Genomic DNA, 16,629 nt, shown 5'->3' on the forward strand with positions numbered 1-16,629 from the left:
CCTACCTAGTTGGTCCACCTTGTAGATGTAAAGTCAGAGACGATCGCTCATCTATTGCTGCTGTTTGAGTCGGTCATCTTCTAGACCTTCATCGGTGGTCACAGGACGCTGCCCACGGGGTGCTGTTGGCTGGATGTTTTTGGTTGATGGACTATTCTCAGTCCAGCAGTGACAGTGAGGTGTTTAAAAACTCCAGCAGCGCTGCGGTGTCTGATCCACTCATACCAGCACAACACACACTAACACACCACCACCATGTCCCTGCAGTGCTGAGAATGATCCACCACCTGACCATTGAAGAACAGGGTGAAAGCAGGTTAAAAAAGTATGTAGAGAAACAGATGGACTACAGTCAGTAATTGTAGAAGTACAAAGTGCTTCTATATGGTAAGTGGAGCTGATAAAATGGACAGTGAGTGTAGAAACAAGGAGGTGGTTTTAATGTTATGGCTGATCAGTGTGTATATAAGTATTTCTCTCCGTTTAGGTGTTACTCACAGCTCAGACTACCACATCTGGCAAGAGAACCTTTACGCCAGTAACGGGGTGAGAGAGTTCTCAGAGAAAGGAGAAGCCTGGACCCTGATTAAGGAAGTGGAGGCAGCTGGAGAGCGTATCCAAAGTGTGTACGGTCTCTTTTCCAGCCCAGCTGTGCTCGGAGGGACGGGCCAGACCAGCACGGAGTTTGAGGTCTATGCCAGGCACAACCTTGTAAGTTCAGATCTGGGATAGTGTGTGTTATGTGAATTCATTTTAAGGGCAAATACACTGGGGCTCAAAAGTCTGGGAGCACTGGTGACAATTATACTACTTTGCATGGTTGACAAATGATTTAATCATCAGGCATTGGTGGCTCAGCGGTTTAGGTACTGGACTAGCAATCAGAAGCTCGCAGGTTTAAACCCCACCATCACCTATGTTGACACTGTTGGGCCCCTGAGCAAGGCTCCTATCTCTCAATTGCTCAATATAATCAGTTGAGTCTTTGAAATATTGATATGACTTTCAGAGTTTAGAACTAAAACTTGCTTGCTTCTCGCTGAAAATCATCGGATCGCTTGTTTTAATGGAAAGGATCAGAGTTGCATTTACTTTCTCCCATATAAAGTTCTGCTGAATCCCATGACACTGCAGCCGCAACAATGCCCCTACCCACCATCCGATCTCAAACCAGTTATAAAAGCATGCACCACAGCAGCCTGGCAAAAAGAATGGGAAACTTATACCACCAACAAAAATTACGAGATCCACCCTACCATAAAAATGGATAGAGCTCAACAATGTATACCGATCAGCCATAACATTAAAACCACCTCCTTGTTTCTACACTCACTGTCCATTTTATCAGCTCCACTTACCATATAGAAGCACTTTGTAATTCTACAATTACTGACTGTAGTCCATCTGTTTGTCTGCATCTGCATGCTTTGTTAGCTCCCTTTTATGCTGTTCTTCAATGGTCAGGACCACCACAGAGCAGGTATTATTTGGGTGGTGGATCATTCTCAGCACTGCAGTGACACTGACATGGTGGTGGTGTGTTAGTGTGTGTTGTGCTGGTATGAGTGGATCAGACACAGCAGCGCTGCTGGAGTTTTTAACCCTTTGATGCACAACCTGGGTCAAAAGTGACCCAACTGAGTTTTTATTTTCTATTTCTTTGCAATAAATTCCGTCATACAAGTTTCCATGAATTTTTCAATTAACTTGTTTTTGATCATCACAAATCCTTATTTCAGTTTTATATTTTTTGCTTTTTTAATAAAAATCATTTTTGTATCACTACCCTTCTAATGCACAACATGGGTCAAAAATGACCCTTATGTATTTACTACGGAATTTGACAGAAACTACTGACATCTGTAAGTGTTTGTAGTCAAAAACATATTTACTGATCTTTTGAAAGACAACCAAAGATTAGGCTCTTGAATCTTGAATATGTCCAATATTATTTGCTTGCTAGCTGTTTACATATGCTAGTATAGATAGCTTTTATTAGCTAAGACAGCGAATACATGAATAACAGACAAATGTGCATATGAAAATATTCTTGAATGGATGAATATGGGTCATTTTTGACCCATGTTGTGCATTAGAAGGGGTTTGCTTAGCTTGTGCATCAAAGGGTTAAACACCTCACTTTCACTGCTGGACTGAGAATCGTCCACCAACCAAAAATATCCAGCCAACAGCGCCCCATGGGCATCATCCTGTGACCACTGATGAAGGTCTAGAAGATGACCGACTCAAACAGCAGCAATAGATGAGAGACTTTACATCGTCTCTGACTTTACATCTACAAGGTGGACCAACTAGGTAGGAGTGTGTAATAGAGTGGACAGTGAGTGGACACGGTGTTTAAAAACTCCAGCAGCGCTGCTGTTTCTGATCCACTCATACCAGCACAACACACACTAACACACCACCACCATGTCAGAGTCACTGCAGTGCTGAGAATGATCCATCACCTAAATAATACCTGCTCTGTGGTGGTCCTGTGGGGGTCCTGACCATTGAAGAACAGGGTGAAAGGGGGCTAACAAAGCATGCAGAGAAACAGATGGACTACAGTGAGTAATTGTAGAACTACAAAGTGCTTCTATATGGTAAGTGGAGCTGATAAAATGGACACTGAGTGTAGAAACAAGGAGGTGGTTTTAATGTTATGGCTGATCAGTGTAAGTGTGTGTGAATGTGTGTTTTTAAAAGTACCACCCTTAACTAAACCCTGAACACCTTTTGCAGTTGTCGTTCATCGTGCGTCTCGTTCCGAGCCCCGACTGGTTCGTCGGGGTCGACAGTCTGAATCTGTGTGAAGGAGACCAGTGGAAAGAAAACATAAGTCTGGATCTGTACCCCTATGATGCTGGCACAGACAGTGGCTTCACCTTTTCTTCACCCAAATATGAGACCATTCCTCAGGATCAAATCATGCAGGTAATCCTAAATCTGATCATCACAGTACGCAATCACAGCATCACAGTGTTTCTCAGCTTTTGAAATGAGTTCTTGCCTTGTCTAGATCACATCATCGTTTCCGAGCCACCCGGCCAACTCGTTCTACTATCCACGACTGAAACATCTCCCTCCGATCGCCAAGCTGATGCTCACCAGGATCAAGAGCAAACTGGTCTTTAGTCTTCCCATCGAGCACACGCAGTCGAACCTGATACCCACCGGCAACGAAATAGACGAAATAGAGTCTCTCATCAGTAAGTTTGCAAATCCTTTATTACCCAGTTTTTGGTATGACTTCAACCTAGATAAACACAGAGTAACCCCCCACATCCCAAACACAAATACCAAAACCCTGCAATCATGAAAATACGTACCTTCAAAAGATTCCACCTTAAACATGCCCAAAGCAACCGAAAGCGCATTTACGCTCCATACCGGCTTTAGATGTCTGAGAAAAGTCGTTGTTATCCAGTGTGGGCTTTTATTCATCTCCACAGCGACCGAAACAACAAACTCAAACAAGATTATGGGGGTCGACACACTCGGAAGATTGAAGTTTATTATGGAAACAAAAAGTTAATGTCAAGTCCAGTCCTGCTTTTATCTCCACGTTCCAGCTCTCTGTTTTTCTACTTCTAGGAAACCTCAGTATGTGATAGTGATCAGCGTTTTACAATGTTGTGACTCCTGGAAGCTCCTCAGAAACACGTTTCTAGTTCACCGTGTTTTGGAAGGACGTCTGTAACTTTTAAAAGAAAAGCAACCCGATTTTTAAGGCGTCCAATTTTTACCCAATTGCGTTATGCTTCCTTTCTGCTGGTGCTGACCCCAGCCCCGACTGAGGAGAGCGAACTGAATATTTAAAATACTGTTTAAATGTACTAGCTTTCTTATTTACAAGGACAGTTGTACAGGTACTGGACTAGTAATCAGAAGGTTGCTGGTTCAAGCCCCACCACTGCCAGGTTGCCATTGTTGGGCCCTTCAGCAAGGCCTTTAACCCTCAGTTGCTTTTGATTGGGACGCTTTTTTCCTTCCAGCGTTGACAGTGGGGTGTTTAATAATCCCAGCAACACTGCTGCACCTGCTACACTCATATTAGAACAACACACACTACAATGTGATCGCCATTACAGTGCTGAGAATGGTCCACCTCCCATATGGTGGTCCTTGTTGATTGATAATTGGAAGGGAGTTGTAGCCTAGCGGCTAAGGTCCTGGACTAGTAATCAGAAGGTTGCTGGTTCAAGCCCCACCCCTGCCAGGTTGACACTGTTGGGCCCTTAAGCAAGGCCCTTAACCCTCATTTGAGTAGATTGTACATTGTCGCTTTGAATAAAAGTGTCTGATAAAAATGTGAATATTATTTTATTTTTAGATCTTAGGATGCTGTTGGCTTTATATTTTTGATTAAGGCGCTTTCCAGCATTGACAGTGGAGTGTTTAAAAATTCCAACAATACTGCTGCACCTGCTACACTCATTCCAGAACAACATACATTACCATGTTATTACCACCTGATCATCATTACAGTGCTGAGAATGGTCCACCACCCAAATAAAGCCTGATCAGTAAGGATCCTATGATGGTCCTTGTTGATCGATAATTGGAAGGCAGTTGTAGCCTAGCGGTTAAGTTACTGGGCTAGTAATCAGAAGGTTGCTGGTTCAAGCCCCAAAACTGCCAGGTTGCTGCTGTTGGGCCTTTGAGCAAGGCCCTTAACCCTCAGTTGCTTAGATTGTACATTGTCGCTTTGGATAAAAGCATCTGCTGAAAATGTGAGGACGCTGTTGGCTTTATATTTTTGATTGGGGCGCTTTTCTCCTCCCAGCATTTACAGTGAGGTGTTTAAAAATCCCAACAACACTGCTGCACCTGCTACACTCATACCAGACAACACACACTACCTAATCATTACAGTGCTGAGAATGGTCCACCTCCCAAATAAAGCCTGATCAGTAAGGATCCTAAGATCCCAGATGGGGAGATTGATAAATGGGGGGCAGTCGGGCGTCATAGGGTCTGTCTGAAAACCTAGTGAGCTGCCTTGCTGCCTACTACCTACCTGATCAGCTGCCTCAGTAGAGAGGATTCTAATAAAACATCAAAGTCATAAAGGCAGATTATTTAGACGCACTACTGATGGGCTGAGGTGGCACAACCCGCTAGCACACCAGCTAACGTCTCCCTCTGGGTATTGAAAACGCTTAAACTGTCCCTGATGAGCCTGAATTTACAAATAAACAACACTTATATAATTACACCTTTATACAGATTAAGCATCAACGAGAATTTATTTACATTTGAAAAGAACTCCGTTGGTTGCTCCGCATTCATTCGTCATATTTGTAATTTTTTTGTGAGAAAAGTCGTGCCGCACTGAATGCTGGGATTGCCTTCAGCGCTGAGGAGGCGTCGGACGCTCCCTCGTCATTCAGTCAGATCATCACTCAGAATTAAGGCGCCTCAGTAGGAGCATTGTAAGGAATGTAAGAATTTAGACACGCCCTCTTCTCGGGAGTGTAGGATGACGTAAAATGTGTCTATGTAGAGAGAGAGCTAGGTTTTCGGACAGACCCATAGTATCTAGAGCAACAGACGAGCTACAACAGCCAGTAATTGTATACCCACTAAGTTCACTTGTATGATATACTGTAAGTGTAGCTTAAAGTAATCAATGAATGTTTATTGATCGTACTGACAGCAAATATAATGTTCTGCCCCGATCCGTCCTAATGTCCATCAGAATACAGTGGTTTGTAATTTACCTGATCATATTTTGTGAATAATTAATACACCACATTATTTTCTGTAAGGGAATCAAAGTTTGTGTGTAAATGTTTCCTCACTTCGTCCCCAGATACGCCTCTGGACTGCGAGGTGTCCGCCTGGTCACCGTGGGGTTTGTGCAAAGGTCAGTGCGAGGAGAATAAAAAAGGCGTGAGATATCGAACCCGCTACATTCACATACAGCCGGCTAACAACGGTGCGGCATGCCCGCCTCTCGAGGAGGAGAGAGCCTGTGTTCCTGACAACTGTGAGGGAGGATCTACTCCATGACGTCTATCACTACCATCTCTACATCTCTCTCCGAGCTCAGTCTGGTTCGGACCGCAGGCTGAAAAGGACGTTTTCAATAAAAAGATCCAACAAACATCACAGCAAAATGACTAGAACACATATTTCCACTCAGAAATGTAATTAAGGAGGCTAGAATGATAGCTAATGTAAATGACTCACATATGGAATGCTAGTTAAGTGCTTTATTACAGTCTGGTGTTAATTTAATTTATCTGACTAATAAAAGCCAACGGACCACAAACGTTTGGGACCACGTGTTTATTCTTTATATTTTTAGACTGCTCATGAAGCTGGTTATAAATCACTAACAGGGCAGAACCTCAGCAATTAAGGTACTGGACTAGTAATCCTAGTCATCCTAGTAATCCTACTAGTAAAAACTATTATGCCAAGTTCACAATACACGACTTTCCAAGTCGTCAGGTCGCTGTACAGTTCAAACTACACGACTGGATCTCTTGTAATCGGGAGTCTTTCAGGTCGGTGTGGCTTTCACACTACACGACTGATCGGCGATAGGGGGTCACACACTACACCATCCATCACCAACTGGAATCGCAGGCGAGCTTCTCTGGTCTCCCAATTTTCTTTTTGTCATGAAAAGAAACGTGAGGGAAAGTGACGAGGGGTTTAATGATACCACATCCAAAAAATGCACGTCAACAAGTAGCGAGCGATCAAAGTTGTTTGTGCGCAGATGTGCAGCATAAAATCAAAGAGAAAAATAAATGAATCTGAGTGGATTTGGCAACGTGACCAGCAGGGATTGTTCTGTTCTGTAGCGAGTTGGAGGTTAATAGATATTTTTTTTAGTAATGCATCGTGGGTATTATGGTTTGGCGTGGACGATAAGTTCACAGATACTGTAAAGCTTGTGTGTGTGCCGATGTATTCTGATAGAAACTATATCATTGCCAGTCGCAACCGACTGATCCAGATATTCAACATGCTAGATATCTCTCCTCAGTCGGCGAGCAAAAATCAGGCCAAAAATCGGGTAGTGTGAACTAGGCATTAGTTGCCACGGCAAGGCCCCTAACCTTCAGTCGCTTTGGATAAAAGCTTCTGCTAAATGCTGCAAATATTTGAGGGTTCTTCAAAAAGTTTCCACACTTTTTTTTAACTCTGTTTATTAAGAATTTCAAAAACAAATTACATGAATTTTTTTTAGCGTCGTACCAACTTTTTAATGCCGTCAGCAAAAAATGTATTTGGTTTGAGCGTGTAGCCACTGATGCAGCGCTGCTTTCACATCGTCATCACATGAAAATCTTCTTCCCCTTAAAGCCTCTTTGAGCGTCCAAAAAAAGTGGAAATCAGATGGAGCTAAATCCGGACTATAAGTGTCTCTCAGCCTCTCAGACACGACCGATTACTCCTCCTCCCACCCTCACCGCTTATAACCGAAATATAAAAGTGCGAAAACTTTTTGAATATCCCTCGTGCTTTACCGCTGTGCCACCTGAGCATCACTTAAATTATTAAAGTGTCCAAATTGCAGATTAAACTGTGTTTCATTTGTTTTCCCTTTAAAAATCAAAAGGTTTGCACTCTCCTTGAGACAGTTATTATCATTAAAGACTAAATAAAAACTTTAATGACTTGTTTTAGACCCAGTTTTCAAAAGTATTGCAGAGCAAAGATTGATTCTCTTTAATAACTGAGAGAGTGTTTCTTATGATGCTCACTCTGCCATTTAATGATGATCTTTGCTGCTGTGTCTTTGAGAAACCCAGCCCTGCTTGGCACATATTGTTCTGTATATATACGTATATACAGTGTATCACAAAAGTGAGTACACCCCTCACATTTCTGCAGATATTTAAGTATATCTTTTCATGGGACAACACTGACAAAATGACACTTTGACACAATGAAAAGTAGTCTGTGTGCAGCTTATATAACAGTGTAAATTTATTCTTCCCTCAAAATAACTCAATATACAGCCATTAATGTCTAAACCACCGGCAACAAAAGTGAGTACACCCCTTAGTGAAAGTTCCTGAAGTGTCAATATTTTGTGTGGCCACCATTATTTCCCAGAACTGCCTTAACTCTCCTGGGCATGGAGTTTACCAGAGCTTCACAGGTTGCCACTGGAATGCTTTTCCACTCCTCCATGACGACATCACGGAGCTGGCGGATATTCGAGACTTTGCGCTCCTCCACCTTCCGCTTGAGGATGCCCCAAAGATGTTCTATTGGGTTTAGGTCTGGAGACATGCTTGGCCAGTCCATCACCTTTACCCTCAGCCTCTTCAATAAAGCAGTGGTCGTCTTAGAGGTGTGTTTGGGGTCATTATCATGCTGGAACACTGCCCTGCGACCCAGTTTCCGGAGGTAGGGGATCATGCTCTGCTTCAGTATTTCACAGTACATATTGGAGTTCATGTGTCCCTCAATGAAATGTAACTCCCCAACACCTGCTGCACTCATGCAGCCCCAGACCATGGCATTCCCACCACCATGCTTGACTGTAGGCATGACACACTTATCTTTGTACTCCTCACCTGATTGCCGCCACACATGCTTGAGACCATCTGAACCAAACAAATTAATCTTGGTCTCATCAGACCATAGGACATGGTTCCAGTAATCCATGTCCTTTGTTGACATGTCTTCAGCAAACTGTTTGTGGGCTTTCTTGTGTAGAGACTTCAGAAGAGGCTTCCTTCTGGGGTGACAGCCATGCAGACCAATTTGATGTAGTGTGCGGCGTATGGTCTGAGCACTGACAGGCTGACCCCCCACCTTTTCAATCTCTGCACCAATGCTGACAGCACTCCTGTGCCTATCTTTCAAAGACAGCAGTTGGATGTGATGCTGAGCACGTGCACTCAGCTTCTTTGGACGACCAACGCGAGGTCTGTTCTGAGTGGACCCTGCTCTTTTAAAACGCTGGATGATCTTGGCCACTGTGCTGCAGCTCAGTTTCAGGGTGTTGGCAATCTTCTTGTAGCCTTGGCCATCTTCATGTAGCGCAACAATTCGTCTTTTAAGATCCTCAGAGAGTTCTTTGCCATGAGGTGCCATATTGGAACTTTCAGTTACCAGTATGAGAGAGTGTGAGAGCTGTACTACAAAATTGAACACACCTGCTCCCTATGCACACCTGAGACCTAGTAACACTAACAAATCACATGACATTTTGGAGGGAAAATGACAAGCAGTGCTCAATTTGGACATTTAGGGGTGTAGTCTCTTAGGGGTGTACTCACTTTTGTTGCCGGTGGTTTAGACATTAATGGCTGGATATTGAGTTATTTTGAGGGAAGAATAAATTTACACTGTTATATAAGCTGCACACAGACTACTTTTCATTGTGTCAAAGTGTCATTTTGTCAGTGTTGTCCCATGAAAAGATATACTTAAATATCTGCAGAAATGTGAGGGGTGTACTCACTTTTGTGATACACTGTATATATATATATATATATATATATATATATATATATATATATACAGTATATACTGTATATACTGTATATATATATACTGTATATACTGTATATATATATATGATGAACAGAACTGGACATTAGTAGTTGTTTAGCGCTGTCTGCAGTTGTTTACTTACTTTAGCTCAGTTGTCAGTCATCATGATTGTGAATTTGTGGTACAAATTAAAACTGTATAACACCTGGGTCCTGATGACCTCCCTGGTGAACAAAGTAGACTTAAGTACACTAATCTTCATTATGCTAAAGTGCACTAAAGTGTATTATTGTCACTATAAAGAGTACTTTAAAAATACTTAAAGAGTGCTAAAATGGAACAACTATTTTTGTACTTAATATACTTTAGTTGTACAAAAATAATACAAAAGCTCAACTTTTACTGTATTAAGTGTACTAAACTGTACTAAATTGAGGCTATTTTAAGTTTATTTAATTCAACTTAAGTATACTACTGCATGTGTTTTTAACTCCATGTTTACCAACCAATTACAGTATAATTAGCACTCTTTAAGTGTATTGATCATTAGTGTGACAATAATACGCTTTAGTGCACTATAGCCTATTGAAGATAAGTATACTTAAGTTTTCTTATATTCATCCTGGAAGTAACTAAGGTAAAAAAAAGTAAAAAAAAATACACTTAAGTAAACATTTGTATAATGTATTAAAAGTGTGCTTTAAGTAAATTACTACATCAGTTGTTTAACATACTTTACAAAAATATACAGTAGACCCTTGAGTTACGAACAGTTTACCATACAAACATTTCACGTGACGTCACGAACAAGTTGACTCCAACCATCTCTCTCTCTCTATATATATATACAGTGAGCGAACATTCGGACAGCGGGCGGTGTTTTTTTCAGTGTTTTCTTTATATTTTGTAAAATTCAATATTAAAATGTCCCAAAAGAAGGTGCAGAGAAAGCGCAGTGTTAAGAAAATGAATCTATTACTATTTGTTGTTGTATAATTACTCCTGCCAGTAGGTGTCACTGTGTATCAGACAGAGGGGACAGTGAGTGAGAGAGAAGAAGGAATTCGGCTCAGTAAAGTATTCTTTATTTCGTGAAATTACACCTACAAAATACAACACTACTGAAATAAAGAAGGAAATAATAGAGAAATATGAGAGTTATTGTTGTTTCTGGTAGATACATTTTATATAAAAAGAAGGAAATGTATTATGGTGTATGGTACTGCTGCAGACTCATACTAATTAATTGTGGCTAATTGCTTGTCAAACATATTAAAATATATATTTTTTATCACATTACCTGCTGACTTTATTACATGTTCTCTAGAGAGTTGTTTGAAATACTGTATCATTTCCATGAGAGAGGTCTTCTAAAGTTCTATTGGTGGTTGTATGATGCCCTGAGATGGTATGGCTCTCTGTCCAAGGGCTAAAAATAATGAATATTGAAGTGCGAATTGAAGTCATATTTATAAAATAAGGAAAATATCATGATCATGATAAATAAAACATATAGTCACATAAACTGTTTGTACCGAGCGTCCAGACTAGTGCAGCATCATAAAAAGTCAATATAAAGTGGGGCGGCACGGTGGCTAAGTGAGTAGCACTGTCGCCTCACAGCAAGAAGGTCCTGGGTTCGATCCCCAGGTGAGGCAGTCCGGGTCCTTTCTGTGTGTAGTTTGCATGTTCTCCCTGTGTCTGCGTGGGTTTCCTCCGGGTGCTCCGGTTTTCTCCCACAATCCAAAGACATGGACGTGATGACTGTGATTGATATCACCTTGAGAATTATTGAACCTTGTGTAATGAGTAACTACCGTTCCTGTCATGAATGTAACCGAAGAGTAAAAAAATCCTAATAAACAAACAAACAATATAAAATGCGATATCAATAACAGCAAAGTAATTTAATATAAAATAGAGTAAATTTAACTGAGTGCATGTACTGTTTGATGAACTAATGCCCCCTGGTGGAACGACTGACCAAGTACACGCCTGTTATGTGCCAAGAAATAAAAAACGTAATATGTAGATTTTGATTTAAAATTAAACTATTATTATATCAAACACAAGAACTAATTATATTAAACACAAGTACAAAGATAACTGTGAAAGATGTGGTTGTGCTTAATTATTCTATCACAGAAAAAAGAACTGCTGCAGGAATCTTTAAAATCCTATAAACAATATGGCATTAAAAGTTTGCACACACTTGTGAGGCACATTTATTACCTTTAAAATAAAAGTTAAATTAACCTAACTGGCTGTGTTTTTATTTTAAATGGTCCTAATAAAACTAATAGGTTACCTATTTTGGTTCTTTATCAACATCTTTGTGTAGCTGCTGTGATCTTATCAAGCTTTCCTTCTAACCTTGTTTGAGTATCTCAGAAAAGTGCAGCTGGACATTTCACACACTGAAATCTGACTTTCAGCCACTACACACATCCATCCTGTACATTAACAGAACTCCTCTTTTTTAGATCGATGACTACGGTTACTACAATGAATTTAAACTGGACTGGTCTTGTAATTCTAGGCCTGTGCTTATTTGCCTCAGTTTCTGCTATGTACTTCGATTTGGCGGAGCAGACGGAAAAGTGTATCATCGAGGAGATTCCAGACGACACCCTTGTTACAGGTGAGGCTACAGCATGCTGCTTTAAATCTCTACGCTAATGTTGTTACTAGCTATTTATGACATTCAGTGTAGATTATTTATCCAAATACAATTTATAATTTGCAGCAGATAATTACTAACATCTTTGTAATATTCCTTTTAATGGTTTCATGATGCATTAAATAATTCCTTAAAGAATGAAGGTCAAACTATTGTGAAGTTGGGTGATACACCCTACAGTGTCGACGCCCTTCGTTAAGAAAGTTGTACCATTAAACTTAACGTTTCCCATATACTCGACGTGTGTGCGACTGTCGCTTTGTTCAGCGCTCAGCTTAAGTGGTGCGGTAAAACATCATCAATGTGTGAATATGAGCTGAATCTGCATTAGTGTGGAATAAGCGTCAGATCCAGGGTTACAGCTCCACATGTATCTGTGTTCATCTGGATTTTCCTCCCTGTTTCACTTTTAAACTTGTGTTACAGCTCGAGCTTCTGAGAGATGGTGAGAATCAGAATCAGCTTCTCCCAGAGTCTAAAACGCTTCTGGTTCAAAATAAAGCTTAACGTGGTTTAATGTAGTAAAAGAAGGAGACAGGAGCACTAAACTTCTCTTCATTATTACTGCTCATAAGCTCTCTCCATGATTAAGAAGCATAAGGAAACAATAAAGAAGTAAAGCTAAAGTGCAGGTTTTATTGTATTTTTTATTGATTTTTAAATTATACTTGTGTTATTTTCAGTGTATAAGTGTTAAAAACAACCTCATTATTTTACATGAGACTAAAATATCTGCAGTTCCACGAGACCATGGGCGCATTAACAGGTTCCCCATACGTCCTTATGGGAAAAAATACCTTAAAACTCAACGCCTTTAAAACTCAACTTCTTTTAAACTCAATGCCACTCCCAGAACTAACTGACGTCAAGTTTCAAGGTACCACTGTATTATAAAACTGTGGCTTCGTAAAGAGAGACAAAATGAAATCGTTAACGGAAGGTAAAGCTGAAAGGGGGTGACATTTGTTCAAAGCCACCCAAACATACTGTAACATAATTCTATTGGTAATTCCTTATTTCCCACAGAAATGTACCACATTCTGTTAAAAACAGAGATTATTAATGTAAAAAATAGACGTTAAAGGGAACAAAAGTTGCCCATGTGGACTGGACAGATGGCATTTGACAGATCTGTCTTTATAGTATTGACAAAACAGACCTATATATAAAACGTAACCCTGAATTCTCTTTTCTCTACAGGATATTTCTTACTAGAGCACTGGAGTAATAAGCAGGACAACTCACCACACCTCGGCTTAACCGTCACTGTTAAAGACCCAAACTATGAGGTTTTACTCAATATATTTATTTCATGTTTCACAACTTGCTTTCTGCTACCTGATACCATTTAGTCAAACCCTCATGTTGTACATTGTTTGCAGGTTTTGTTAATGAAACGTTTTGGCAAATATGGAAAGTTCACCTTCACCTCTCACACCTCTGGTCAGCATTTCCTGTGCATGAAATCAAACTCCACCAGATTCTCAGTGTTTTCAAGAGAGCGACTGGTGAGCCACATTATATAAAGTCTAATAGATCCTCCATATGTTCACACCTGCTTGAATACCATGTATGGTTTCTTTTGGTTTTCGTGATTTTGACTGAGTTGGATGCTCTTCCTGATACAACCCTCATATTTCTAACTAGGCTTGGGACCTGCACTGAGAGCACACTGACAAGTGCATGTCTCAAGGGCTAGGCTGAGTAGCTATTAACCAATTTTGTCCATTTAGATGCCCAACCGGCTGATATAGCAGCTGTAGTTGGTGTGGAGGAAATTATACTCCTGATTTTTACCATATGGCTGACATTTCGGATAAACTAGACTAGATTGTGAGCTGGGCGTTCTCGTTCAACATCAATGCCTCATCAAAATTTTAACAAACACACACAATATTGTTGTGGAAAGCCATTTAAAAAAATCTTTCTTTCTGTCTATTTGTTCCACTCCAAGGAAGAATGACTTTTCATAAATATTTTTTTATCAACAATGTTTAATACAGTAGTTCTAACTTCCCAAAAAAGACCCCAAAACAATTCCCAAAAATGATACCATAATAAATCATACTTTTGTAATTTTGTAATACATTTTAAATTAACATAATATTGCTACAATTTATTTTCATTTTGATTTATTGTTGTATGTTTATAATTTACCACACTGAAGCTTTTAAAATTAAACAACTTATGAAGATAGCTGACAAATAACGTACACAACAAATAATGTACACACCAAATAATGTACACAACAAACAATGTATCTAAATTAAATAGAATAGATCCATGGAGCATGATCTAGCACTGTTTAGGGAGCCAACATTACACATCTACAAATAATTACTACAGAGAACACTGTACAACAGTTTACACTGTACATAGTACATGTCTAATCTGATACTATTTACAGCAATTATACTTTTTTATGTTTTTTTTTTATCACATACTACATTTTTTATTCTATTTATTAAACTACATTACTTGTGTACTTAAATACTTTGTACCTGAATACTCCTGTACTTAATACTTTTGTACTTTAATAATTTCATACTTTTATACTTTTTTGCTTTATTGTATCTGGAGCTGCTGTAATAACTGACTTTCCTTATGAGATTAAAGTAATCTATCTATCTGTCTGTCTGTCTGTCTGTCTGTCTGTCTATCTCTCTCTCTCTCTCTCTCTCTCTCTCTCTCTCTCTCTCTCTGTCTGTCTGTCTGTCTGTCTGTCTGTCTGTCTGTCTGTCTGTCTATCCAAAATAAATACAGAGTTAAAAATGAATAGTTATATTTTTATGTCGACTGTCTAGCCAAAATGCCAAAAGTGCAAAGGTAGTGTACTCAATCTAAAGTGTAAACTGTTCAAAACACAACTAATACTGTTCATCTTAAATATTACTGTAGCTTGTAATCTTATTTAGGTTAGCTAGTAGGACGTTTCCTTTGTGTTTAAGTGTGGTTTCACGTGTGTTGTACATTTCTGTAGATCATTTTATTTTAAATAGGATTCATCACTTGTTCAGTATGAAATCCGAACCACTCTGCTCCTCATGTGTAGAAAGTGCATCTAGATGTGCAGATAGGAGAACACACCATCGATCCCAGTGCTGTCAAGGCAGAAGACACAGTTCAAACAGTGGAGTACAGAATGCGACACCTGATTGACCAGATGCACTACATCAGCAAGCAACAGAGCTTCCAGAGGGTAAGGAAAACAGCATCGTGACTCAAACCAGGAGGAAACAGTCTAAAAACCACAGCACATATTAATTTACATTTACATTCTTGGCATTTAGCAGATGCTTTTATCCAAAGCGACTTACATTACAGTTACAGTCAACAGTTTGAGCAATTGAGGGCTAAGGGCCTTGCTCAAGGGCCCAACAGCATCAACCTGGCAGTTGTGAGGCTTGAACCAGCAATCTTCTGATTACTAGTCCAGTACCTTAACCACTAGGCTAGAGCTTGCACTAATCATTAATAAATTATGGAACTAGAGCTATGAACTCTGGGTCACTGTAGATTTAAACATTTGACATTTTTCCTCATATTGTTACTTTAATGCAAGTAAGTGGTTCTCAATCCAAGGGCCAAACCCAAGCAGAGGGCTTCAGTAAGCTTCCTAAGAGGCTACAAGAGTATGTTATAATAATGTATTTATTAGGATTTTAACATCATGTTTTACACACTTTGGTTACATTCATGACAGAAACGGTGGTACTGCTTACACAAGTGTGTAGCACTGTCGCCTCACAGCAAGAAGGTCCTGGGTTTGATCCCCAGGTGAAGCGGTTCAGGTCCTTTCTGTGTGGAGTTTGCATGTTCTCCCTGTGTCCACGTGGGTTTCCTCCCACAGTCCAAAGACATGCAAGTGAGGTGAATTGGAGATACTAAATTGTCCAAGTCTGTGTTTGATATAAACTTGTGAAGTGATGAATTTTGTGTAATGAGCAACTACCGTTGCTAACCAAAGTGTAAAACATGACGTTAAAATCCTAATAAACAAACAAACAAAACACAAAATTCATCGGTTCACAAGTTTAATATCAAACACAGTCATGGACAATTTAGAACTCCAGACTAGACTCCTGACTGCATGTCTTTGGACTGTGGGAGGAAACCCACACAAACACAGGGAGAACATGCAAACTCCACACAGAAAGAACCCAGATTTACTCACTACCACTACTTTTTATGGTACAGTCAGGCTAAGCACAATAAAAAAGAATTTGTAAATTACATTTAAAACCATTAAACTCCATGGAGAGACTTTCTCTAGTATTCTTACTGCCTAACTATTGTATGACTAAATACATTTTTTTTATTTACAGGAACGGGAGGAAACCTTTCGCCAGATGAGTGAGGAAACAAACGGAAATGTTTTGTGGTGGGCGATCATCCAAACTTTCATCCTCCTCACTGTGGGTTTCTGGCAAATAAGAAGTTTAAAAAACTTTTTCATTGAAAAGAAGTTGGTTTAG

At 39.8% G+C, this 16,629-nt stretch overlaps 2 protein-coding genes across 2 annotated transcripts in view; both read left to right on the plus strand.

Moving 5' to 3' along the window:
* The window catches only part of spon2b (spondin 2b, extracellular matrix protein), a 12,180-nt gene extending 5,911 nt beyond the window's left edge, over window positions 1–6,269 (plus strand). Inside the window, exons 3-6 of the mRNA XM_063000174.1 lie at window positions 488–711; window positions 2,746–2,937; window positions 3,023–3,212; window positions 5,819–6,269. Coding sequence (XP_062856244.1) covers window positions 488–711; window positions 2,746–2,937; window positions 3,023–3,212; window positions 5,819–6,018 — 806 coding nt within the window. The 3' untranslated portion in view covers window positions 6,019–6,269. The remainder of the gene's footprint in view (window positions 1–487; window positions 712–2,745; window positions 2,938–3,022; window positions 3,213–5,818) is intronic.
* Window positions 6,270–11,979: 5,710 nt separating this feature from the next.
* Window positions 11,980–16,629, plus strand: si:ch211-255i20.3 (transmembrane emp24 domain-containing protein 11). The gene is made up of 5 exons (XM_063000175.1): window positions 11,980–12,115; window positions 13,355–13,443; window positions 13,537–13,662; window positions 15,207–15,353; window positions 16,480–16,629. The coding sequence occupies exons 1-5, from the start codon at window positions 11,980–11,982 to the stop codon at window positions 16,627–16,629; spliced, it is 648 nt and encodes a 215-aa protein (XP_062856245.1).

Source organism: Trichomycterus rosablanca, chromosome 8 (genome assembly GCF_030014385.1).
Source record: "Trichomycterus rosablanca isolate fTriRos1 chromosome 8, fTriRos1.hap1, whole genome shotgun sequence".
In the NCBI taxonomy this organism is placed as follows: domain Eukaryota; kingdom Metazoa; phylum Chordata; class Actinopteri; order Siluriformes; family Trichomycteridae; genus Trichomycterus; species Trichomycterus rosablanca.

What these genes read in the sequence shown, in the direction of transcription:
- si:ch211-255i20.3 (XM_063000175.1), top strand. Translation starts at nt 11,980, where the DNA reads ATGAATTTAAACTGGACTGGTCTTGTAATTCTAGGCCTGTGCTTATTT. An exon ending in AGACGACACCCTTGTTACAG is followed by an intron (nt 12,116 to 13,354) that starts GTGAGGCTACAG and finishes TTTTCTCTACAG; the next exon opens with GATATTTCTTACTAGAGCAC. An exon ending in AGCAACAGAGCTTCCAGAGG is followed by an intron (nt 15,354 to 16,479) that starts GTAAGGAAAACA and finishes TTTTATTTACAG; the next exon opens with GAACGGGAGGAAACCTTTCG.